We start from the raw sequence: 25,924 nt of genomic DNA, 5'->3' as shown, positions 1-25,924 counted from the left end.
TTTGTATCTACACATAAATTCAATAACTGCAAATTAGAGACTACACATACATTTTATTTGATTTTTTTTATTTATTTATTACCAGACTGAGGCCGGTGTGGCCTGTGCAATACATAAAAGTCTTCTTCATTCCGCTCGGTCCATGGTTGCACTTCGCTAACCACGCAGTCTGCGAAAGGTCCCCAAATCGTACTCCACCTGATCGATCTACCTTACCCGCTCTGCACCGCCTTCTTATTCCCGTTGGATCGTGTACGAGAACCATTTTCACTGGATTACTGTCCGACATTTTGGCTACGTGCCCGGCTCTCCGCAGTCTTCCGATTTTCTCGGTGTGAACGATGGATGGTTCTCCCAACAGCTCATGCAACTCGTGGTTCATTCGCCTCCTCCACGTACCGTCCGCCATCTGCACCCCACCATAGATGGTACGTAGCACTTTCCTTTCGAAAACTCCCAGTGCACGTTGGTCCTCCACGAGCATCGTCCAGGTCTCGTGCCCGTAAAGAACTACCGGTCTAATAAGCGTTTTGTAGATTGCCAGTTTGGGGCCCTCCTTAGCCGTGCGGTAAGATGCGCTGCTACAAAGCAAGACCATGCTGAGGGTGGCTGGGTTCGATTCCCGGTGCCGGTCTAGCTAATTTTCGAAATTGTCTCGACTTCCCTGGGCATAAAAGTATCATCGTGCTAGCCTCATGATATACGAATGCAGAAATGGTAACTTGGCTTAGAAACCTCGCGGTTAATAACTGTGGAAGTGCTTAATGAACACTAAGCTGCAAGGCGGCAATGTCCCAGTGGGCGATGTAATGCCAAAGAAGAAGAAGAAGAAGATTGCCAGTTTGGTATGGCGGCGAACTCTATTCGATCGGAGCGTTTTGCGGAGTCCAAAGTACGTACGATTTCCTGCCATGATGCGTCTCCAATTTTGACGTAAACTACGTCTAAGGGGAAGACTCGGATACAGGGTGACAAATGAAAATTTCCAAATTCGAGACCGTCACGAAATCATGTAAGATTTTGAACTTTAATAGCGCCTTTATCTTCTGATGGATTTTTGAGATTTATATATCAATCGATTCGGAAATTCTCTACCAATTTGTCAATTATATTGAAAAGTTATTATGAACGTTAAAATAGGGTATCGGATCATTTTGACAGCACCCTCTTTTCTTGTCCGCAAGAGTCTCGTTTCGGCCATCGCCGTTCAGTGCGGTTGGCTTTTGGACTCTGCTTTTTGTGCGGTGTTTCGCACAAAAAGTAGAACAATGGAGCCGGACCAGTGACCGCGGTCGAAACAAATGTAACAAAAATGCGCAGGGAATCAATTTTTGGAATGCGCCTGCGAAACAAGCGACAAAAGCAGAGGAGCGACATCCAATTTTTTTACTATGGATTTTGACAGGCTTGCCTGTTCGTTCTTTTTTGGGGGATAAATTTATCCCCCAGTGTCAAATTACCCCAATATATACAGATTTATTTTGCAATAGTATGTGCGTGAATTTTGAACGGTTACGTTTTTACAGGAGAATATGATGCAAAACGCCCATACCACTCAATAATGTCACATGATACAATCATGAGAAAATAGAGAAAAATTTAACGAATTATCAATTAAAACAATTTTACACTCGATTCCATGCTTCAAACTTAAGAATGTTCAACTTATTTGCTCAATTATTTAGAATTCTAGTTGCACAAGGTACTGCCTATGCCTTTGTTCGTTTTATATCATTTTCACCCTCGCAATTGTTTATGTTGCATTCGAAGTGCACTCGTATTGGTGATTCAGAAAAGATGTGACAAAGATGGCGTAGCTTGTCATCCCCGTGGACAAAAGAGAACTAACGACAAAGCTTTGTTTTTGTCGGAGATAATAATGACAAAGATCCGAAATTTTTTGTCAGCAACAAAAAAGAAGACAATCTTGTTGCTAACTTTTCATCCCGTTATTTAGCATTATTTTTAGTGAAAATTTCGGTTTTATGCTATCATAGTTTATGCTTTTATGGAAATATTCGAGAATCGAACAATGATTACAAAATTAGCAGCGTATTTTCGGAAATATTAGAGCATGCAAGGCAAATGATTCTTGTCATATTGTGGTCGGGTTCTGATAAAGGTTTGTCGCTAGGTGCGTTTGTCAGTAACAAACTCTGTTGATGACAAAGAGTATATTGTTAGGCGTTGCTCGAATATTGATTCCCTGATAAAAAGTGAGACAGATAGGGGGCGATTCGAATATGACGTCCACTACTTTTTGGGATTTCTAGACCCCCTCCCCCCCTCTGTCACGCTTTTTTGTATACCTAGTACATGTATTGTCACAAAATCTTAGACCCCCTCCCCCCCTAAAACCTGTGACATCATTTTTGAACGACCAAGGGGCATGTTTGTGCTGGCATAAGACGATCAATTGTTATCAATGCCAATGCCCTTGCTAGTAATGCAATTGGCGCTTTGATGTTGCATGAAGAAGAAGAAGCAGAAAGATGATAATCGAAAATATCTCCACGGGAAACCATACGAAGAAATGTTAAAACTCTTCCCAAAAATTCTAGAAGCAATTTATTTTGAAACGGCAAGCAGTACTATATATAAGTACTATATGATAAATACAATATTACTATTCAAAACTTTATTTTGAGATATTAGACTTAATACACAGTATAAGAGAAGTCCAACCCCGTACAAACATGTATATATTAAAAAACGACTTTGGAAAAATGTTGAGCGTTTTTGCAAACTGAAAACTAATAAGGCCGTTACACATATTTATTAAAAATTATGGTCTCTGCAAAGTCAAGGGGGAGGGGGTAATCTTCTTCTTCTTATACTGAATCGGCGTGAAAATTTGAAGGGCCGGGGAAGGTTCTTAAGATGGTTCGAGACCCCTCTCCTCTTTGAAACCTGGCTCCTATACAAATGAAACGCCAATTTCATCTTAACTCGAGATCACGCTAATGGAACCAAATCTGGCGTGTGGAGGCTTTGGAAGGGAAGATATGTTTCTGTGATTGTTTGCAACGCTCCCTCTTCTGGAAAGAGGGGCTCCCATACAAATGAACCAAAAATTTCTGCATAACTCGAGAACTAATCATAGAATAAATCAATTTTGAGCGAAAGAAAGTTCGTCGGGTCTGCTAGTAAAAAATAAATTTTAAAATGAAGAAAAAATTTAAAAAAACTGCTCGGATTTGTTAAAGAATGTTTTGAAAGTTCTCAAAATTTTCCGGAAAATGTTTTTGTTGTTATTTTAGAGCAAAACAAGCCGAAGGGGAGGGGGGGGGGGGAGACATTTTTAAAAAAATATTTATATCGGCCTAATAATATTTTGTCCAATTAAATGCGCGCCTGAAACAGAAACTTTGATTCAGGAAGTGTGAATGCACTTAAAGATATTTTTATAATACGTGGGTGAAATCATGCGGCACTTATTGTACACGACAAAAGCTTCGGAACGCATACGGTCTTGAAACGGGCTATATGAGTTACAATAGAGCTATCACCTTCTTGCTCCCTGATTCAAAAGTCTTGCAATAATATTAATAAAATGGTTGCACAAATATTTTATCCATAGTAACACTTAGTGTTGGTAGAATCATACTCAAATCTGAATCATCGGGGTTTCATGCACGAGCTAACTCGCCTGCGATTCTGTAGGGGGAGCATCGCGCTTGAGTTTCTCGGCCAGAATCGCATCGCTTCGCTCACACACACCCTCTTTTCCCGTCAGCAACGTTTACTACTCGCGCGCATCACAAACAAATTAATTGGGTTTTGGTGCATGATTAACATTTTATGATTTCTAGTGATGCACGAAAAACAAGATATGCCTATGATTGGAAAAGAGGATGGTCCCCAGGGCTTCTTCTATTCCCGGGCAGAATCCATGATCAGAATATCAAAACATGATATGGACTTGATTGATATAAGAGATAAAAGAACAGGCAACAATATCAAATATTTGCACCGAAATATCATTTAAATATCAAGATATGCTATGGATAAGAACAAACTAATGGCACTTGATATCGATCACATATTACAAATAACATATCTTGACATCCTTATGATATTTCAGTGCAAAATATTGATATTGTCGTCTGATCTTTTATCTCTTATATCAATCATGTCCATATCTCATTTTGCTATCTTATCAACATTTGATATTATTGAGCTATTTTCGTCTACTCGGGTTGAATTTTTTCATCAAATGCTTCAAAACCCAAATCTCGGGTACTTATTCAAAAGGACGTATGTGATTTCGTAAACAAAGATTCCAATGCCGATTAGTCCGATCTGATGGCACTCCCACGCAAACCAACACCATCAACAGGTAGCCGAAGCCTCCCCCTATCTGTCTATGGTTATGGTTTGCGTGGGAGGGCTATCAGATCGGACTAATCGACGTTTGAATCTTTGTTTACAAAATCACATACGTCCTTTTGAATAAGTACCCGAGAAATGTAGGCAATTCGGATCGAAGGAAGGCATCATTACCACTGAGGAATAAATTTGGGTTTTCATAGTAAATTTTTTAAACAATTGTCGTATCAAACAATTTTCATATCTTAAGATACGCTAGTTTTGTTCGAAACCAGTGACATAAGTAATCAAATGCATGATGGCACTACAATCATTAATGAACAAAACTGCCTTACGTAGTTTACGTTGGGCGGTTGTGTCTTGTACATAACCCTTTTGATTTTTTTTTTGCTGGTTATCGTTATCGGCGGTCACCAGTGAGCCCAAGTACACGAATTCTTCAACCACCTCGATTTCGTCACCACCGACAGAAACTCATGGTGGGTGGCTTACATTGATCTCTCTTGAGCCTCTTCCTATCATGTACTTAATCTTCGACCTGTCGATGACTAGTCCAATCCATTTAGCTTCGCTTTTCAGTCTGATGCAGGCTTCCGCCATCCACTCAAAGTTACGTGCCGTGATATCTATGTCGTCGGCGAAACCAAATAACTGGACAGACTTCGTGAAAATCGTACCACTCGTGTCAATACCTGCTTTTCGTATTACTCCCTTCAAAGCGATGTTGAACAACAGACACGAAAGACCATCACCTTGCCGTAACCCTCTGCGCGTTTCTAAGGGACTCGAGAATGCTCCTGAAACTCGGTACTGTCCCACGAACTCTCTTGCAATTGGTGTTAGTCGGCGGCATAAAATTTGGGAGAGTACCTTGTAGGCGGCGTTCAGCAATGTGATTGCGCGGTAGTTGCTACAATCCAGCTTATCGTCCTTTTTGTAGATGGGACACACGACACCTTCCATCCACTCCTGCGGCAAAACTTCCTCCTCCCAAACCTTGGTAATCACCCAGTGCAGCGCTCTAGCCAGTGCCTCACCACCGTGTTTAAACAGCTCTCCTGGTAGTTGGTCAACTCCAGGGGCTTTGTTGTTTTTCAGCCGGCCGATCTCCTCCTGGATTTCCTGGAGATTCGGAGCCGGAAGTCGCATGTCCTGCGCGCGTGCTCCTAGGTTCATTACCATACCGCCACCGTTGTCTGCCATCTCACCATTCAGGTGCTCTTCGTAGTGCTGCCGCCACCTTTGGATCACCTCACACTCGTTTGTAAGAAGGTTCCCGTTTATGTCCTTACACATATCGGGCTGTGGCACGTTACCCTTACGTGAACGGTTCAACTTCTCATAGAACTTTCGTGCGTTATTAGCGCGGTACAGTTCCTCCGTCTCTTCACGGTCTCGATCTTCCTGCTGGCGCTTTTTCCTCCGGAAAATCGAGTTTTGTCTGTTCCGCGCCCGTTTGTATCGTGCCTCGTTCGCCCTCGTGCGGTGTTGCAGCAATCTCGCCCATGCTGCATTCTTCTCCTCAACTAACTGCTCACATTCGCCGTCATACCAGTCATTTCTCTGATCCGGAGCCACCGTGCCTAGTGCAGCGGTTACGGTGCTTCCAATGGCGGATCGAATATCTCTCCAACCATCTTCAAGAGATGCTGCGCCTAGCTGCTCTTCCGTTGGGAGTGCCACTTCCAGCTGCTGCGCGTAGTCTTGGGCTAGTCTACCGTCTTGTAGCCGCCTAATGTTTAGCCGCGGCGGACGACTCCGACGCGTGTAGATCACCGTCGAGAGTTTTGAGCGCAGGCATACTGCAACGAGGTAGTGGTCGGATTCAATATTCGCACTGCGGTAAGTGCGTACGTTCGTGATGTCGGAGAAGAATTTACCGTCGATTAGAACGTGGTCGATTTGGTTTTCCGTTACTTGATTAGGTGATTTCCATGTGGCCTTGTGGATGTTCTTGCGGGGGAAGAAAGTGCTTCGGACTACCATTCCGCGGGAGGCTGCAAAGTTTATGCATCGTTGGCCGTTGTTGTTCGATACGGTATGCAGTCCGATGACCGGTCTATACATTTCCTCCCTTCCTACCTGAGCGTTCATGTCACCGATGACGATTTTGACGTCCCGCAGTGGGCATCCATCGTATGTCTGCTCCAGCTGCGCATAGAACGCTTCTTTCTCGTCGTCGGATCTCCCTTCGTGTGGGCAGTGCACGTTGATGATGCTATAGTTGAAGAAACGGCCTTTTATCCTCAGCTTGCACATCCTTGCGTTGATTGGCTGCCACCCAATCACGCGTTGGCGCATCTTTCCCAGCACTATGAAGCCGGTTCCCAGCTCGTTGGTGGTGCCACAGCTTTGGTAGAAGGTAGCCGCTCGATGCCCGCTTTTCCACACTTTCTGTCCTGTCCAGCAGATTTCCTGCAGCGCTACGACATCGAAGTTGCGGGGATGTAATTCATCGTAGATTATCCTGTCGCAACCTGCGAAGCCTAGCGACTTGCAGTTCCATGTTCCAAGCTTCCAATCGTGATCCTTTATTCGTCGCCTAGGTCGTTGCCGATTGTATCGAGTCGTATTATCTTCTATGTCGTTCGTAATAGTTGTTTTAAAGGCGGCTTATTGGGCCTGCGCAAACCTCCTGTCTCGTCGGAGGGCCGTCGTGTCAGGGCTGTTTAGCGTCCCACCTAACACCAGGACCAGGACGTTAAAACATTCCATGGTCCAGTTCGTGTCCTTTGTTTCATGCCAAAAGTCGTCGCCATTATATCAGTTCTCGATCTTTCTTTGTTGGTTTCTAGAACGGTTTGTTAAGTTTCGGGAGCAGTAGGTTGGTGGCCTAAGGTCCCTATCCACCGGGATGGGGCTGCCATCTTAGATATAGCTTCCGGAGAAATGCATTTCGTACTCCGCCGCTGGATGCCAAAACAGACACTGTTGGAGCCGTACCTCTTTGGTGAACAGACGCTTGATCAGTCGGGTCAAATTCGTAAAAAAGTCCCACTCAACACCAGGACTAGTCTAGAAGTCGCCCAGACTTAACATGAGACAACGGACAGGGCGCATAACACCCAGTGGACCAGTGGAGAATTTTCCGATCACGAAAAGCTTCCTCCTTACCGGGACGGGAATCGAACGCACATTACATACCACGTGCGTCTAGCTAAACGATTGACGTCGCTAACCACACGACCATGAAGCCCACCGATCTTCTGTGATTTTAAATAGACAAATTTACAAACAATTGTAAATGTAAAACCATTATCGAATTGTATGAAATCCATAGAAAAATGACTAAAATAAATACTCCCCCTAAACAATTTGAAAATTCCCATAAGAAAATAGAAAATTGCCAATAAAGAAATCAGGGTATGAGCAATAAATAAATATAAAATTTCCACAAATAAAACAAAATTTCCATAAACAATTAAAAATTTTCCACAAAACAAAAATAAGCACTTTTAAAAGCAAAAATTGCAATTATAAAAGAAGAATTTTCCATAAAAAAAATTAAATGTTCCACGAAAAAAAATACAAAATTTCCATAAATAAATCAATATTAGCAATAAAAAATTACAAAATTTTCCACAAAATAAATATATTTTTTCCATAAAAAATAAAAATTTCCCACAAAATGATCAATAAAAAAAAGAAAATTTCCATAAAGAAATATAAAAAAGCAATCAAACTGTGCTTTTTTTTCCATAGATGACCCCTTCTTTAAAAGCGTTTAAAGTTCATGTAAAATTTCATCAGCTTTATTGCTTTCTTGTATTTTTTAATGGAAATTTTGTTGCCTCGGGCTGAAAGTCTCTTTAATAAAGACACAAAAAAAAATAAAAATAAAAAAAAATGGAAATTTTCTTATTTTTTTATTGCTCTTTATTGATTATTTTGTGGAAATTTTTTATTTTTTTATGGAAAAAAAAATATTTATTTTGTGGAAAATTTTGTAATTGTTTATTGCTAATATTGATTTATTTATGGAAATTTTGTATTTTTTTCGTGGAACATTTTCATTTCTTTATGGAAAATTCTTCTTTTATAATTGCTATTTTTGCTTTTAAAAGTGCTTATTTATTTTTGTTTTGTGGAAAGTTCTTAATAGTTTATGGAAATTTTGTTTTATTTGTGGAAATTTTATAATTATTTATTGCTCATACCCTGATTTTTTTATTGGCAATTTCCTAATTGTTTATGGAAAATTTCTAATTTTAAATGGAAATTTTATTTAGCTGCCTAGAAAAATACGAAACGTTTAAGTGTTAATATAAATAAAGTAATGGATTAACGTAAAGGGCACTACACAAACGAATCTCTTTCTCTTTCACTCTATATAAAAGTTAGAAAGCAGCCAGGCCAATAAATGATAATTTTTACAGTAAGTGGTTTTGTTGTTTCTATTTTTTTCCAGTGAGAAAGAAAGAAAGCTCGTCTTTGCAGTGCCCTTATGTCCATGGTTAAAGTTCAAACACATATAACAAAATATTTTGAAAAGTCATGGGAACCAACTCGACATGATGATTTATTTTTTAGCTGAAGGACATTTCAGATAAAACCACTATCTTTCCCACTTCAACTCGGTAATTATGTGTTGTCTCTTTGCCTGTGACAAAACTATCTGTTGCATGCTTCTTCACATGTGTCACATCTTCAAACTACCCATAATTTAGCCTCACACTAATTCTGCCTTTCTCCGATTCGCATCCACCTTTTCCAAACGGTGAGAATATTTCCACCCCAAAGAAAAACCTCCGAGGAGAGGACCGCGAGATACCGATTTTCCCTCATAAAACACATAATTTCTCTGCAACACCAGGCGGATGGACGATGGTCTCGGTTTACTCGGTTTGGGGACTTAAAATTGTCGCAGTACGTTGCTCGATCGAAAAAGACGTCCACCTCGTGTGTGAGGATCGCGCGCGCGCTCATCTGTTCCACACCTCACACTGCTGCCAATCGGACTGGCCCCGAACGTCCAACGAGAATTCGCCGCGCACATATTTTTAGTTATTTAAGGAAATTTTTCCGCTTGGCTTAGACAAATTTTCACGAAACGGTGGCATTTTCCGCGTGTTGTAATTCGATATTTAATCACTGCAGCTGTTGCATTTGTTTTGCGTTCCGATTGTGTTCGGTTGGTTAATTAAGTGTCGATCGGCGATCGACGCGAGTGCGATATGAATTAGGCTGGATAAGGTGTTCTGCACAGTAGTAGGCGGGGGAAGAAGAGTTTGAAGTTTGATCAAAGATGGCCGTGCTCTTTCGACCGTGGTTCCTGTTGGCGGTCGTTGTTTTGGTGATTGCGACGTTTGTTACTAGCGGGGAAGGATTCCGGTTACGTGACTTCGAGGTGGATGATAATCAGAGGGCATCGGTGACGTATGCCAAGAGGAAGATTCAGGGTAGACGGGGAGCCTTGGAGGAGGTGAAGAAACGAGTGGTGGCCGTTCAGGACAACGACGATGATGATGAGGACGGGGATGACGAGGACGGGATGGGGGACGACGACGATGAGGATGAAGAGCGAGCCGCTGAGAGCAAATACAAGTTTGAGAGAGTGCATAAAAGCTACAGGTTGTCTCCAGTGCAGAAGTTGAAAGTAGAGAGCAAGAAGTATAGTTGGGATGAGGAAGTGAAAACAAGAAAATCAAAGTTGAGATCGGTAGAAGTGGATGAAAATGAGGATGACGAAGATGACGATGATGACGAGGAAGAAGAGGAAAAATCAATTTTTAATCTATATGGATTGTTAGGATCGAAGAAAAGTAAGGGAAGTGACGAAGAAGATAAAAAGGAAAAGCCATCAAAAGAGCATACGAAGAAGGATGATGTAGAAAATGATGATCAGGACGACGATAACGAGGATGACGATGACGATGATGATGATGATGATGATGAAGAAGAAGATAATAAAAGTGGAGGATGGCTTGGATGGCTAAAAGAGCTTACATCTAAGGATTCCGAAGACGAGGATAAGACGAAACAAATCGAAGCTGACGGAGACGATGATGATGATCAAGAGAAAAGTGGAATATTTGGGTGGCTGAACAAGCTATCGGACATAATTGACGATGATGATGATGCCGACCACAAGAAACATGACGACGACGATGATGATGATGATGAAGATAGCGATAAAGACAGAGAAAAAGAAAACCCGTTGATCAACTTTGTCAGTAGTCTACTGCAAACGGATAAAGAAGATTCCAGTGAAGACATTAAATTGTCTCCAGTTGGTGAGGAGGATGATGAAGATGAAGACGCCTCATCAGAGAAACAGAAACAAAAGAAACCAAAGGATTCAAAAATTGTGCAACTGCTTAACGCAAGCCCTTTGAATACGTTGTTTAAATCCGACGAACTTCCATCGGAAGCCCCAATCAAAACCGACCCGAAGAAGATCAAGAAGCTGCAGCATACACCGTCGAAGGTAGTCAAGCAGCGCATCGAAATCTCACCGGAGGACTTCGAATCTCTCCTGCTCCGCATCCCCTCTTTCGTTCCGGACTATTCACGGTTGAAAAACAACGAATGTCGTCGCCAGGGTCAGATCTTCCAGCGTCAACTACGCGGCAAACGTCTCTGGGCGCTGCAGATGATCGACGCTAGCGCCAAGGTCACGTCCGGTCTACTCCGCGGTAACGCTAATCAGTTGGGAGACTATGATCTGTGTACCGGGATTGCCACGAAAGTTAAAGTGAAGGAGGACGAACAGGTCCGGATGAGGGGAAAGTACTGTTTGGCTCACATCGATGTGGTTGCCGAAGACGAAGACCTCAAGTTACCGGTCCACCTGCTGCAGGGACGAGGCTTCATCAAAAGCACGCTGAATGATGTAAGTATTGAAGGTTGAGCCAAAAACATGCCTCATCTCACCCAAAACATTTGCATTGCAGCCTGATCACTTCCTTCCTCGCTTCACGACAATCAATTGGGGCATTTGCCTTCCATCCGCCTGTAGTTATGAAGACGCCGGTAGCATTGTGAAAAATTTTGTGAAACCTTACAACACTACCGGAATAAAACTTTTCCTGGAAATCGAAGAAGGTAACTGCCATGTGCGTCAAAATGCCTCATGGACCACGTTGTTTAGGGAGAACTGGCGTTTAGTTGCTTCACTGTGAGTTTTTGTGTCGCGATCTCTTACGGAATTTCTCATTGACATTTTTAACAATCTTCCAGTGGCTTCTACACGTTCATCGTAGTAGTCACCGTTGTAGCATCCCTGAACGACTTTGGTGTCATCAAGATTGAACCCCATCCGAAGACACCTACCGTGCAGACTACAGCTAACGAAAATAACAACGAGTCCAACGTGTCCCCGCCTAACGAAGAAATCAATCTGCTCCATCAAACCCTGATGTCCTTCTCGATTAAACGCACTCTCCGCCAAGTGCTTGGCGGCGAGGATGAAACCCTCGCTGGCAAAGACGTCGTAGGATGCCTGTCGGGACTTCGCGCATTTTCCACGATCGCCCTGTTTTGTGCCCTCCGTTTGATTCCCATGGGCTTCCAACCGTTCACAAATCGAAACGAATTCACCGAAAGCTTCAACACTCCATGGAGTGTAGCTCTGCGAGTGTTGATGCTCTACGCCGACGTGTACCTGGTAATCAGCGGATTTCTGGCTGCGTACCACATGGTTGGCGAGTACCAACAGAAACAGAAGGTCGCTTGGTTCCGCAGAATTGTTGGGCGCTATCTAAGGTTAGTAAACCAGAATTAATATGGAACTGTTCTATAATATGAACAAATATTCCACAGACTCACTTTGCCGCTGATCCCGGTGCTGATCTTCTACTCCGTCGTTTGGGAACACCTGGGCAGTGGACCACAGTGGGGAGATGTCGTCGTCAAAAATGCCAACTTGTGCAAACACAACTTCTGGAACAACGTCCTGTTCATCCAGAATTGGTACCCCGTTGAAGAAAGCGTAAGTATCTCGCGGTCGATTCAGACCACCTTCCATGACCGTCCCATTTGTTCCAGTGTGCGCCGCATACCTTCCAGCTGGCCGTTGAGATGCAACTCGCCATTCTGGCACCACTCCTCTTGATCATATTGACAGCGAACCCGTTCTACGGCATCGCCACGTTTGTCCTGCTGCACGGGCTTTCCACGGCGATGCGGTTCGTATCCACCACGGAGGACCGCCTCTCACCCTACATCTACCACGGGATTCGCCTAACCCAAATCTACCGTACGGTCAATCTGAGCTTCTCGGAAACGCTGCACCGAGCGACTCCATATCTTGCCGGATTTGGGCTGGGCTACTTCTTGCGAGAAGGCAACATCCGCAAGCAGGTTGACCGCGGTATCCGAATAAGCGGTTGGATCGGGGTGATGATCGCCTTTGGATGGTGCTTCATATCCCCTTTGAACACTTCGGAGAAGGAGTTCCAATACGACATTAACGATGCAGCCCAGTACGCTGCATTGGCACCGCTCTCCTGGGCGTTATCCATCTGCTGGGTTATCTATTTTTGCGTTACCCATGAACACAGTTTGCTGAACCGCTTGCTCAGCTGTCGCATCATGACTTTCCTTAGCAAAATCTCGTACTCGGTGTCACTGATCCAGTTTTTGGTATTCTTCTACTTCGCGGGAACGACCCGAGGCAGTGAGACCTTCAGTTGGTCCGGCTATTTGAACCGCACCGAGGTATGCTTGCTAGTTGTGGCAGGAACACTGTTGACTGTGTTGTACGACCTACCGGTTCAGAACATTAAGTCGATGCTTGATCGATCGGGTGTTTTCGATCGAATGGAAAAGAAAGATACCTCCGTGGTATTGACAACTCCGAAGGAAGACGGACAGGATGAAGCTAGTCAAAATGGAGTGGAGAAACCTGTGGAAAATGGCAGTGCTGCTAGCAGCCATGCGGAAGGTAAAAAGGAAGAAGAAAAGAAGGCCGAGGAAGATTTTGTTAGTCCGTTTGATGATCGCGATGATGACTATTCACCAAGACATACGTGGAAGCGATCAACACCCGATCCAGAACCCAAACCTGCCACTCCTACCAAAGGGTTCTGGGACGATCAGGAAGAAAGGTATTTTTTAAATTGTTGGAAGATTCATTTAATAAATCATAAATGCTTTGCAGTGATGCCCCGAAATCCACAATCAAAGCCCCTTCTCCAACAAAATCGTCCATGGAACAGGTAAGTGAAGAAGAGGAAGACGTGGAAGAGATTGTGGTCGAGGAAGTCGAGGAAGAGGTGGAAGAAGAGGAGGATGAGGAAGAAGACGAAGAGGATATCGACGAAGCAAAAGAAGTACTGCATAGACCAACGGGAGCACAATCGGCGGCAGAAGAAGAGGTTAAAGCGGAACCGGAAAGACCACAGTTTACGATAGGCTCCACTATAACGAGCAGAAGCTACAGCAGAAGTCCGTCCTACAGTCCGCCTTATGTGAGACGCCAGTGGCGACGTACCTGGGACGACTAGGAAGCAAATGAAAAGAAGCATTGAATTGGATACGAATACTCGGACAACATAGAAAAGACACTTTCAAGTAGGAATAATCCGACCAAACTGACGATAACAGTTCAAGCAACAGCTGAATTATGCATTACGGTAAATATGTTAATCAGTTTTGGTTTTACAGTTTTCCTAAATATCACTTCCTTTCCATGTGAGAGGAATCTCTCTTTTTTTCGAGGTCTTATTCACGATTTTTTATTCTAGACTTTACATACCATTTCTCAAAAAAATCCAGGCTTAAACATTATTTTTTTAAATCACAAAAAGATAAAAAATAAATGGGGAACCTCGACAAGACTCCATTGAGCAGTGTTGGTAAAATATTTCTCATTCTCAAATCATTGAGCCATAAAGAGCGAGAAAACTTGCCATTTTAATTCAAATGTTTATTCATCTATGCGATGAATCGATGTTCGTAGATTTATTCACCAATCTCAATCATCGAGCCACATCGAGTCCTCCCGCGCGAGCGGACTCGTTTGCGAATTTGAAGGTTTGCATGACTGCTAGGTTTTTTAATGCCAAACCGCATCGCTCCAAAAAGCGTTTAAAATCAATTTGGGGTAAAATAATGGATCAATCAAGGTAACTCATTTAGCACTCACCGCATCAAAACAACGGCGGCACTGTATACGCATATTTCTATTCGTGTGCTTTTGACAGAACATGTCTACGGTGGCGCGATCTGTTCATTTCATAGCGGCGGTTTTTGCTTATTGATTGGTCCATTGTTTTCACACGCAAGAGTGTATATTTGCTATGCGACGAACACCAATTCACTGTTTTCAACGAAAGAGAACAAAAGACAACCTATGATGATTGAAATGTATGTTTCAACTCAGCCATGAATTTTAGAAGCTGAGTTGATGCGTTTGCTGCGTTTTAACTCACGATTGATTTGAATCGTTCATGAATTTAATTTGGAGATTTTGAGTTTTTTCCAACACTGCGAAGAACAGAACAATTCTTGCAATGGATCAAACGGATTAACCATTCCGTCCCCAACGTCAGGGGCCCTCCTTAGCCGTGCGGTAAGATGCGCGGCTACAAAGCAAGACCATGCTGAGGGTGGCTGGGTTCGATTCCCGGTGCCGGTCTAAGTAATTTTCGGATTGGAAATTGTCTCGACTTCCCTGGATATAAAAGTATCATCGTGTAAGCCTCATGATATACGAATGCATAAATGGTAACTTGGCTTAGAAACCTCGCAGTTATTAACTGTGGAAGTGCTTAATGAACACTAAGCTGCGAGGCGGCTCTGTCCCAGTGTGGGGATGTAATGCCAATAAGAAGAAGAAAGAAGTCCCCAACGTCTGTTTTAAAGGGCTTTCAAAAATCTAAACTGCTGTAAAAATCGTATTTCTTGACCGATTCTTTCGCAACAAGTTGCATTCCATCCGGATGGACCCCAATTTTCGATTCTAGTTTCGAGGCTATCCACAGTATGGTTCCAGAATTATTCCAGATTCCGTTGGGGTCAGTTGTCTACGAAATAAGTGTTTATCATTTCTTTAAAGATTTGAATATATTCTAGGCTTGGCAGTAACGGACTGATTGATTGCAATTGAAAATCCTGGTGGAACCTACTTATTTCTAGCAACAGCGAGTGGATTTGACGTAGGGGACGAACATTGTAGTGGGCTTTACCACAATCCGTGAAACAGCAAATTCGTTAGCTGCATAAGGAATTTTCAACAATCCAACACGAAACCATGTGATTTCCTCCCTTTTGCTCATTATATTCAGAAATCATTTATGATGTGCGGTACAATTCGAATTGGCTTTATGGCTCCTTCAATCTGAAACAATAAATTAAGAATTTATTTTAAAAGCCGTAACGGAGTTTGAATAAAATGCGTCATGTATTTAACGAATCCCTTAAATTAAATTAGCATATCTGATCATATATCATAAATATAGGGTATCTGTTCCTATATCAATAACAATAAGGCAATGCGCATATGAAAATAAATGCACTGATTTCTCACCCAATAATCAAGAAACATGTGAATAATTATGCTCGGCTCATGTAATTTTTAATTGAGAACAATTTGGTAACTTCAAAAATGAAATTTTCATCACATTATAGAAGTATTTAGCTAAAAAACATCATTACCGCCATGCACCAATTTCAATAACATTCAAAAACAGTTAATTCTATGCCTGTACCTATATCAATAATACTGTTTCCAACATAAAATACGCACACTATTACATGTGTGTATACGTAACAATATGATTGCAGTGATGCCGAATTCTTCAATATTTTGTATTTGAGTTGAAATATAATTACAAAATTGCTGTTTTTGTTGCAGTTTTCCATCTTATCAGTTAAATTTTGTGTTTGTCATAATTTATCTTTTCGATATAATTTATTTTACAAACATAAGAGTTGAATTTCACAATGAAAGTTTATTCAAGCATTTTTTAAATAAAAATGTTGGTCGGCAACCCTTGCAGATACTGCCAGCCATGTAAACAGTTTGGAATACGGACAAGGATAATTTAGACGTTGTCCGAAATAAACCTATATCAAACTATAGGAAATCGCGTTGATTTTTAAAATATAATTATATTCATAGTGAAAATGTGATGTGCTTTATGTGCTGTGAAGTGAATTTTGAAGGGATAGAATAGTTTTAGCTTGAAATTGAGTGGAAAACAACGGCGTGAAAACAGATGAATCTGCTAGTAGCAATCGAGCAGTGCATCAAACCATCAGTTCAAAGGTAGGAAAATGCAAATAAAAGTGCTTTCTAATTTTATCTTTTAATAATTTGATTCTTGTGAATTAAAACATTACTCAAACAAAATCTTGAATAATATTCCAAACATTCAAGAATGTGTTCCATCCATTATTGTGTACATACGATGTGAGAAATTGTAAATAAATTGATTTTTTATTTGGACTATCGACGGTTGGGATTAATATACGGGCTGTTATTAATATGGGAACAGATACCCTACTTTTTTTAATTATTGTATATTTATCTTATCTATATAGCGACCCACTTCTACACCGGTAGTATCTAAACGGGAATGTAAAATAAGAACGCAACTCAAAATTAGTCGAGAGTTTCCAAATTTAGCGCCCCGTACTGGGTTGCTAAATTTCTATCCAGTTTTCCGCGAGCGGTAATGGCCGCCAGCTTGCCTGCGGGTTAGTCTCTGATTTGACGTTTCTGGAGGTCAACTGCACCCACCATTCGAGCATTTTGATCAATGTGGTATATGAAAAGGCTTGGATTCACTGAATCAGCACCTTCTTATATGCAACATTGGTCAGAATGCTCGGAGCGGTGGGTGCAGTTGACCTCCAAAAACGTCAAATCAGAGACTGACCCGCAGGCAAGCTGGCGGCCATTACCGCTCGCGGAAAACTGGATACAGTGTTGCTATTTTGTGAAACGTCACATTACAGAGGTGAACCAGTCAAGAGCTGAAAGCCTCTTTAATAAAGAAGAAAAAAAAAACGTCACTTTAGTATTGATAAAAATTGCAGAAAATCCGAGAGAAAATCTGTTTTTCTTTTTCAGAACAATTTGACGTATACAATCAAATAGGAAGGGAAATAGAAGTAACTACAGTAATAGATCGGCTCGATACACACCGGCGCCCGCTAGAGCCCACATGGATTTTCCGTGAAAGGAAATCCTACTGTTTTTTTTTTTGCAAGTTATTCAAGGAGGAGGTCTTTCAGGAATCCCTCAGAAGAGAACTCAGAAGGTTCTTTTAATAATTATTTAGTATCTTCTTCAGTGAGCTCCTCCAGAAAATCTCCCGCAAGTTTCGTTTTTCTGTGGTTCATCATAAGGGAACTGTTCCAATCTCCATCTAACTGAACATATTGTCGGGCCGCCACCAAACCGGACCGCGCGATTGAGCACTCGCGCTGCGACGCGAGTCGCGACAATTTGATTTATGTCATTAGTAGTGCGCATCATGCACGCATAGATGTACTATCATGCGCACTAATCAGAAATGAGTTGCGACGTCTGATAACTGCAGATATTTCATTTTATTGAAAACAAATTTTCGATTTTCTACCATAGAGTAGAGTGGGGCAAGAGTGCGTGTGGGGTAAGAGTACGTTTTCGATTTTTTGAAGTAATAATAAAAGATAAACTAACAGCACTGCATCAGTTTGACAGGTATTCTGGCCAACTATTATCATGTGTAATTGTAAATGATTTGAATAAACAACAAGGGAGATATGGAGTTAGATTACTTTTCGGTCATTTTGCTAAAAATAATTGGATTTCCGCAACTAGTATTTCATTACCATATATACGTTCAATCAGGTGAACATTATACCATTTCGATAACCTATTGTATAGAGTACTTTATGGTACAGAACACCAATCCGGTTGGTTTTCCAAGAAGTCAAAACCATTACTTGAATAATTTGTGGGGTAAAAGTACGCAGGAATCGGTGGGGCAAGAGTACGCATATGAATCTTCAAGTTATGATGTCAAACCCGTGTCTCTGGCCGAAATAAGACTTCTTCCAAAGCGTAAAGATCCACAACTAAGAAAAAAGGACAGAATTTGAAATTATCACAAGTTTTTAGGATAAGTTGAAGTAATTCGGTGTTAGAAAGGACTTAGCGAACAAAGCACTGAAGTGAAATAATGAAATTGTATTAGGACTTGTTGCTCACCTAAACATAGTACGAAAACACAATTTCATCTAAATTATAATTACATTTAATCAAAAGAAACATTCATAAATTACGCAACGTTTAGCTGGGAGGGGTTTTGAGATGTGTGACGATCTATATCATTTTTAGAGGATTCATACAAATAGTGTAAAATAGGGGGGAGGGGTGATGAAATAGCCAAATTTTACGTTACGTGATTGGTGAACTTTCTTTAAGGAAAATGCCTTTGTATACGCCACGCGAAACCTGATATATATTTTTACCTCTGTAGTTTTTTGTATATATTATAACAATGGTTTTTCGTATGAAAGTGCACATTTTTAGGACCCCCTCCCTCTTTAAGAGTTACGTAATCTTTAAACATTCCCTAATATATGCTCATTAAACATCAATTAAATGTTATTAACTCTTATTTGTGTTAATATATACTTAAAGCACATGGTTGGATAAATGCGTACTCTTACCCCACCCGATGCGCACTTTTACCCCACCGGTGGGGTAACCCGATCAAGAATGCATAACAAATTTATAACAAGGGGAGTTATTTATTTCAGAAAAATAGTTAGTTGTTAAAATAACAAAAATTATAACAAAATTCCCTCTAGCCGTAACATAATTATATCAGAGGTTGTTACCTTCATTTCAACATTATAACAACCGTTGATATGAATATGAGGTACAAAAATCTACTTTCATGGTAATTGCCTACATCACGTATAAAAATGTGGTACGCTACAACGCCGGATTTCCATCCGTAATGTAGGCAATTAACTTTGTACTAGCTATTAACATCGAACATTGATTCAAGTTATACTGGAGGTGATTACCTTCGCTTTTTTCCAATATCAAAAAATGTAGGCAATTATTTTGTGTAAATATACATAACTAATGTTGTTATAATTTTGATATGAAATAAAACTGGCCGAAGACACATTTTTATCGAATTATCTAATTATAACACACGTTGTTTTAAATAACAACCATTGATAGAATTGAGTTATAATTTTGTTATGTATTCCTGATCGGGAAGAGTGCGTTTTTCACTTGTCTTGCAATAAGGGTTCTACTAAAACGAATCTCAATAATTTCAATATTTTTTCCACTGGGTAACATAAAGGAAGAGTACATGAATCATCTACACTGATTTGATATGCAGAAGCTTGCTTCATAAGGGCCACATGATCGATTGAAAACTAAGTGCGTACTCTTGCCCCACTCTACTCTACACGGAATATATTGATCTAATCGCGAAGAAAGGAATACGGCACCAAATTCGTAGCTTCTTTTTTTAAACATGCGTGCTCACTGCCGAAAAAACACAACATTTTAAATGAAAATTAAATCAAATACCTTTCCATTGCTTTGTTTTTGATGGGATGAACATCGGAGCCATGAGATGAAATCCCTATATGATTTGCTTTGGAAATTTAACTAGGATCTTTGGAAGATTTCTCCGGGAGTTCCCCAGCAATCATTGAGTTCTTTTAAGAATCTTTAGCAGTTCCCCCAGAATTCTTCCAGAATCTTTTGGATTTTTTTATTGGAATTGCCCTATAATCTCTTTTGTGGTTTCAAACAACTTTGCAAGAGAATTCGTCGGATTATTTCGGAAGTTGTTTCGAGGTAAATTTCCAGGAGGAAGGAAATCCAGAAGGAATGACTGTAAAATAAATTTAAAAAAAGCTTGATATAATATATTTAAGTACTATGACGGGTCTTCAGTAAGCTTTGCGAGCAAAAGCGTAGGAATAATTCCAGTTGATTCTATGCAAAAGCGGGCATAGAAAAACTTTCAATTAATAACCAAGAAAATGCTAATAAAATACTAAGTTGAGGAGCTGGCCCAGTTCCAATTGAAATGTAGAGTCATTGAAAAAGAAGATGACTATACTTTTAGCAACGCCCGGTGAGAACTCAATATGTTTATGAAGTCGCTATACCTAAAATAGAAACCACCGGTGGGAAGATGGGGCGCTATCCTAAAATAGCACTCGGGAAGGGGCGCTATTATGAGAATAGCGATGAGGACTCCCGTGGAGGTGCTCTTAGTGATATAATAACATTCTCAAAAATATTTCACAAACATAGACCAGATGAGTTACGAGAAATATTTCTAATTCTGTAACACACTAGAGATAAAATTGATTATTTCTCAAAATATTTAAGGTGAAGGTGGGTTAAGTACCAAAACAAAGCTTTGAAAGTATTGGTATAATAAAAACTGTCATATACTGTAGTAGTATTGGTGTCGTATTTATGAAAAAACAAAGAATATTAGTAGGGTGGTTCAAAAAACGACGCAGCTCCACCACGCTCACTTGATTCCGTCCCATGCTCCGACTGTCCTCCAAAAGCCGATTTGAACAAAAACTGATTGAGAACAAGGAGGTTTAAGTTTGTATGAAAACTATTATGGGAAACTAAACCTTTCATTACACTGGCTACAGCGCCTCCCCTCCAAACGCTGGCGAAAAGAGAACCCACATAGCTGAAAGCAACATTCCAGAGACTTCACTGAACGCACCTTAGGAAAGATCCGTTGAAATAGCATTTTATACTCCGCTCACCCCCATGTCACACTTTTTGTATGAAGTATCTGCTCCTGGTGCGATAGATATCACAGAAAAAATCTGGCTATTTTGTTGAATTACACAATTACACAAACACAATGTCAGCGGAACGGAAACGGCAAATTTGACAGAAAATATATGGGCTAACTGTCAAATTTGCCGTTTCCGTTTCTGTTCCGCCGACATTGTATTTGGGGCTTTATTATCATGCTAAAGATTTGCAACCTCGATTAAAATCGATTACCAACTATTGGAACGTTCATTCAATATGCTTTGTCTAAGGAGTTAAAGCTCTTGAATTTCATCCAGTCATATGGTCTTCCCCTCGCCAGTGCCCAATCACGGAGTGCCACAATCAGAATAATGTAAAATTCAACCTCGCCATATCAACTGCCATACAAATCTGAAACGACCTGTGCACAGTAAGCCTTTATTCAAACCGACCGAAACCAGCGAACGACACCGAAAATATGAAACATAATCGACTGAGCGTGACGGAGCAAAATCAGTTTTGAACCACCCTGTTTATTAGTTTGCTGCTATCGGTACCGGTGTTTACATTCGCTCCGCGATCAGATTTTAATTGTTTTCTTTGGGCAAAAATTGCAGTTTATATTAAGAGCAAGATTACCGGTGGTGAGTTTAAGCCGTTTGGCAGCGCAGTATCATTACTTGGCACTTTACCGGTCGCTACTAAATGCGCTGCTTATAACAGTAGCGCGACTGACAGGTGACCAGATTTGGTAGCGCGATGATGGCGCTGCTATTTGATGAACTGTCAACTGTCAAATGTCACCGGTACGGAATACAGCAACCAAATTGAGAGCCGAAAAAAGTGACCGATACGGAAACGAGTGACGAAACTAAAATGAAAGCGCTGCGCGGGTGATTAAAATGCTCGCGACCGTTAATGATGCTCTAAGTTTTTGCTTCAAACAAGTGACTTATTCCAAAAAGTGAAGTTTAATTTGCATTCCATCAACATTTTGGGCTGCTCATGTGCGGAGAAGTGTGTAAAAATTTTATTTTTTCAATGCCCTTTGAGTGAAGTGAAGTGCAGTGATAAACCCACCAAACCGCGGACGGCTGTTATATTGGAACGAAACTGCTGGTTTATGCTATATTTCGTTAATTATCACGGGAAGTACATAAATTTACTGTGAACAGGTTAGTAATCTGAATATTAAATTTTGTTCGATGCTGTTCGATGCATTCGAATGTTGGTGGGTGAGGAGTGCGGCAGGTGTGGGGTTGACCGTGGAAGGTCCGGTGCCATATTGAATGCCATCGTGGCACTCTTCCAACTATGTCCTTAAAGCGAGGCGGAGCAATTTTAATGTTCATAAAAGTGAGCGTTTTTCAATTGGGTTTATTTATCTTGAATTTTTGAATAATATTATTCATAACTATTGTTATGAAAACTCATATGTGAATATGTACGGCTACTGAACGAGCTCGAGATTCCCAAATTGGACGCATAGTCAAATCACTCGCAATAGTCCAATCACGCATAGTCAAATCACGTTCAGTAGCCGATAGGTTGCGGAGACCGACGGAGGTCCTTCGTAACTTAGTTGGTTAAAGCACCAGTCTAGCGTTAGGGTCATGGGTTCGAGTCCCATCGAAGAGAAAATGGCTACCTTTAATACATTTCCCAAATCAATATCTTCCACATAACGTACATATTCACATATGAGTTTTCATAACATTGTAAATTAACGTCCAAGTCGGGTGGTTTAATCCCCGGAAATAGGCAATTAACTTTGATTGAACATGACTATTGTTCAAATCGAATTTCTTGTCTCTGAAAGTCTTGAAATATTATTCCAACAGCCAGTCACCGCAAATTTAAAAAATCCAAAAATCGCTAACTCGGATGGTGAATTCTAACCCTTCCTATACCAACCCACCTTTTGAAAACCAAAATAATAGTAGTTTGTGCAACTGTAATACTACGAGTGCTGAAAAATCGACGAGTTGCACACGCTATTTTTTGCAATGACGAAAAATGGGCTTAAATATGATAAATCTGTACCAAAATGATACAATTTCATTAAATTCACATGATCAATCTTGCCAAAAAATCATGTTGCTGCAGAAAACAGATTCCATGTTATCGTGTCCCATTATGTGCTCGACAGACCATAAAGCGATAGATAAACCTGCCTTTGGAGAATTTGATGTCATTCCCATAACATTATTTCATTTATTACGTGCCACAGAGAATACACTATTTGTACACTCACCCAAGCCAATTGAGCTACATGCGGTCATGTAACTATTGTTCTAATGCTGGTTTTACATTATAGCACCCAAATGAGTGCTATAATGGATTTTTTGCAATTTCTGATCGTAATTCTAAACCAGTTCGTCTTTGAGTGATAAAACGGCCTATCTTTCCATACCAACGAAATGGGTACTTTAATGAACATTATGCAACTCAAATGGGTTGCATAAAATTCATTATAGCACTCATTTGGGTGCTATAATGGGAAACCAACATAAGGACAGTAGTTACATGACTATAATATACTGAATTAGCTTGGGTTAGTGTTCAAATAGTGTATTCTCTGCATCACGTAATAAATGAAATAGTTTGATGGACATGACATCAAAAATATCCACAGGCGACGAGTACATCTATCGCTTCAAGGCTTATCGAACTATGCAATATGGCACGATAACATGGAATCTGATTGTTTTCTGCAGCAATATAATTTATTGGCAAGAATGATCATGTGGAGTGGATTGTACAATTTTGGTACAGATCTATCGAATTTAAGTCCAATTTTCGTCATTGCATAAAATAGCGTGTGCAACTCGTTGCAAAACTCGATTTTTTGAGCACTCGTAGTATTTATCCAACTCGGCAAACCTCGTTGGATAAACGTAGAACTCGTGCTGAAAAAATCATCTTTTTGCAACTTGTTGCATAAACTACTATTATGCAACCCATTTGAGTTGCATATTGTTCATTAAAGCACCCATGTCATTGGTATGGAAAAGTAGGCCGTTTTATCACTAAAACGCCAACTTTCACCAAAAGAAGCGGAATTCGATCAAGTTTTAGGGGCTCTATGGATTTTTCGGACTGGCCACGGAATTATTCCGGTTTTAAAATGGGTGTTAGCTTTCGGCCATCTGCCAGAACGCATACTTCGGAAATGATTATTTTATATATTTTGAAGAGAAGTGGCATGCGGCATATCAAACTTCATGATTTCAAAAGTAATAGCATTCTATAGTAGTTGATGGTAGTTGGGTTCGATTCCGGTGCCGGTCCAGGCAATTTTAGGATTGGAAATTATCTCGACTTCCCTGGGCATAAAAGTATCATCGTGTTAGCATCATGATTTACGAATGCAAAAATGGTTAGCAGATTTAGCGAGTACCGGTATGAGGGTCAATTTTGGGAAAACGAGCTAATCCCATCATGCGGCATAATAAACAAATTTATGACAAATGTTTAGCTTCTGATTTTAAGAATTTAACTCAAATTTCCAGGGAAAATATAGGAATGATAATATAATAAATTAGCAATCATTTGTCATAAACTCAAGAATTTTGTAGAACAACGACTTTTGGGGGAAACAGTATTTTTATGCTTGAAAATCACTTTAACATGGACAAAACGTGAACGGAACGAATCGCAATGTTCACAAGACTTGTAAAGCACACCCAAAGCTTCCGTATAGAGGTTGTTGCGATAGTTTTCGACGTTTATATCTCTTGTTAGATTTTTTCCAAAATTGAAAATAGCCCAAAAACACTAAATCGACTTGAGCCACCTCGAAATTTTATCCAAATTAGCTGAAAATTTGACAGGAGACTTATTTTAGCATAAGAATTGTGATTCTGGGCTGACCGGTTGAATTTTTGATACTTTTTGAAAACATGAAGAGGTCTAATGAACATGTACGTCCAAGTTTGGAAGATGATATTAGCATTTCCATATCATTGTAAATCGTTTAACTTCACGTAGAAGTAACACACACAAAATCATTAATTCAGTGTACTACCCTTGGTGGAGGCATCCATCAATTCAGCTGTTATTGGTCTACGGTACAGCAGCAGTGCCTTTCTCTGCTTTGTGCTCTCCGAGGCAGCCAAGTTGGTTGCGACGAGACGGTCGCAATGAGAAAACAGAACTGTGCAATAAAAATCCTATTCGACTAGATGCTGATGTCATATTAGAAATTTGGAGACAGTACTCGTCGATAGCAAATCCTTCCGCACGCGATGGCATATGCTAGATTTTTTACGTACAGGTTATCCGACTTCGTCAGTAGATGGGAATAATCAGCGCGGGGGGAAAACATACATTTTCAGTGCAAAGTGTAAACAAACGAGCATACATTCCATACAAAAATCCAAGATGGCTGAGTTGGGGATATTTACAAGTCTGATAACCTGTATATAAAAAAATCTTGGGCATATGAGCAAATCAAACCACCTTCCTTTGCCAGTGGAGATTATAGATAGTGGAATATATAGATGAGCGAAGATAAATCCTCTGTCTCCAAACGAACTGTCAAACGTGTCTCCAAACGAGCATGACGTCACGATTTCAATGGAAACGTTAAGGGCTGTGACGTCATATGCGCGTGTGCACGGGTAAAAAAATTGACTCAGCCATGCTTTCGCTCATCTATAGATTCTACTATCTATAGTGGAGATATATCAGCTTTCACACTGATATTCTTCCCTCCCCCCTCATACGGGAGCTTGGCAGAAGGAAGGTCGTGTGATATGTGCCATCACAAATATTGCCCTCCGCTCGCTTTCAAATCGACTTCTATAAAAACATTCTTCATGCCTGCCGTATCCTAACGGAACTATCAATTCTATACTTTCGCCTCTAATTCTATCATGAACATGTACG

General features: G+C 40.6%; 1 protein-coding gene across 1 annotated transcript; it reads left to right on the top strand.

The window, feature by feature from the left end:
* The first annotated feature begins 9,180 nt into the window (after nt 1-9,180).
* LOC134207813 (uncharacterized) lies at nt 9,181-13,917 on the top strand. The gene is made up of 6 exons (XM_062683747.1): nt 9,181-11,161; nt 11,223-11,446; nt 11,509-12,033; nt 12,091-12,259; nt 12,316-13,376; nt 13,430-13,917. Exons 1-6 carry the CDS (start codon nt 9,575-9,577, stop codon nt 13,773-13,775), a joined length of 3,912 nt encoding a protein of 1,303 aa, XP_062539731.1. The 5' UTR covers nt 9,181-9,574; the 3' UTR covers nt 13,776-13,917.
* The last annotated feature ends 12,007 nt before the right edge of the window (nt 13,918-25,924 follow it).

The sequence above is a fragment of the Armigeres subalbatus genome, chromosome 1 (assembly GCF_024139115.2).
Source record: "Armigeres subalbatus isolate Guangzhou_Male chromosome 1, GZ_Asu_2, whole genome shotgun sequence".
Lineage (NCBI taxonomy): Eukaryota > Metazoa > Arthropoda > Insecta > Diptera > Culicidae > Armigeres > Armigeres subalbatus.
This window is presented reverse-complemented; position numbering and strand designations above follow the sequence as displayed.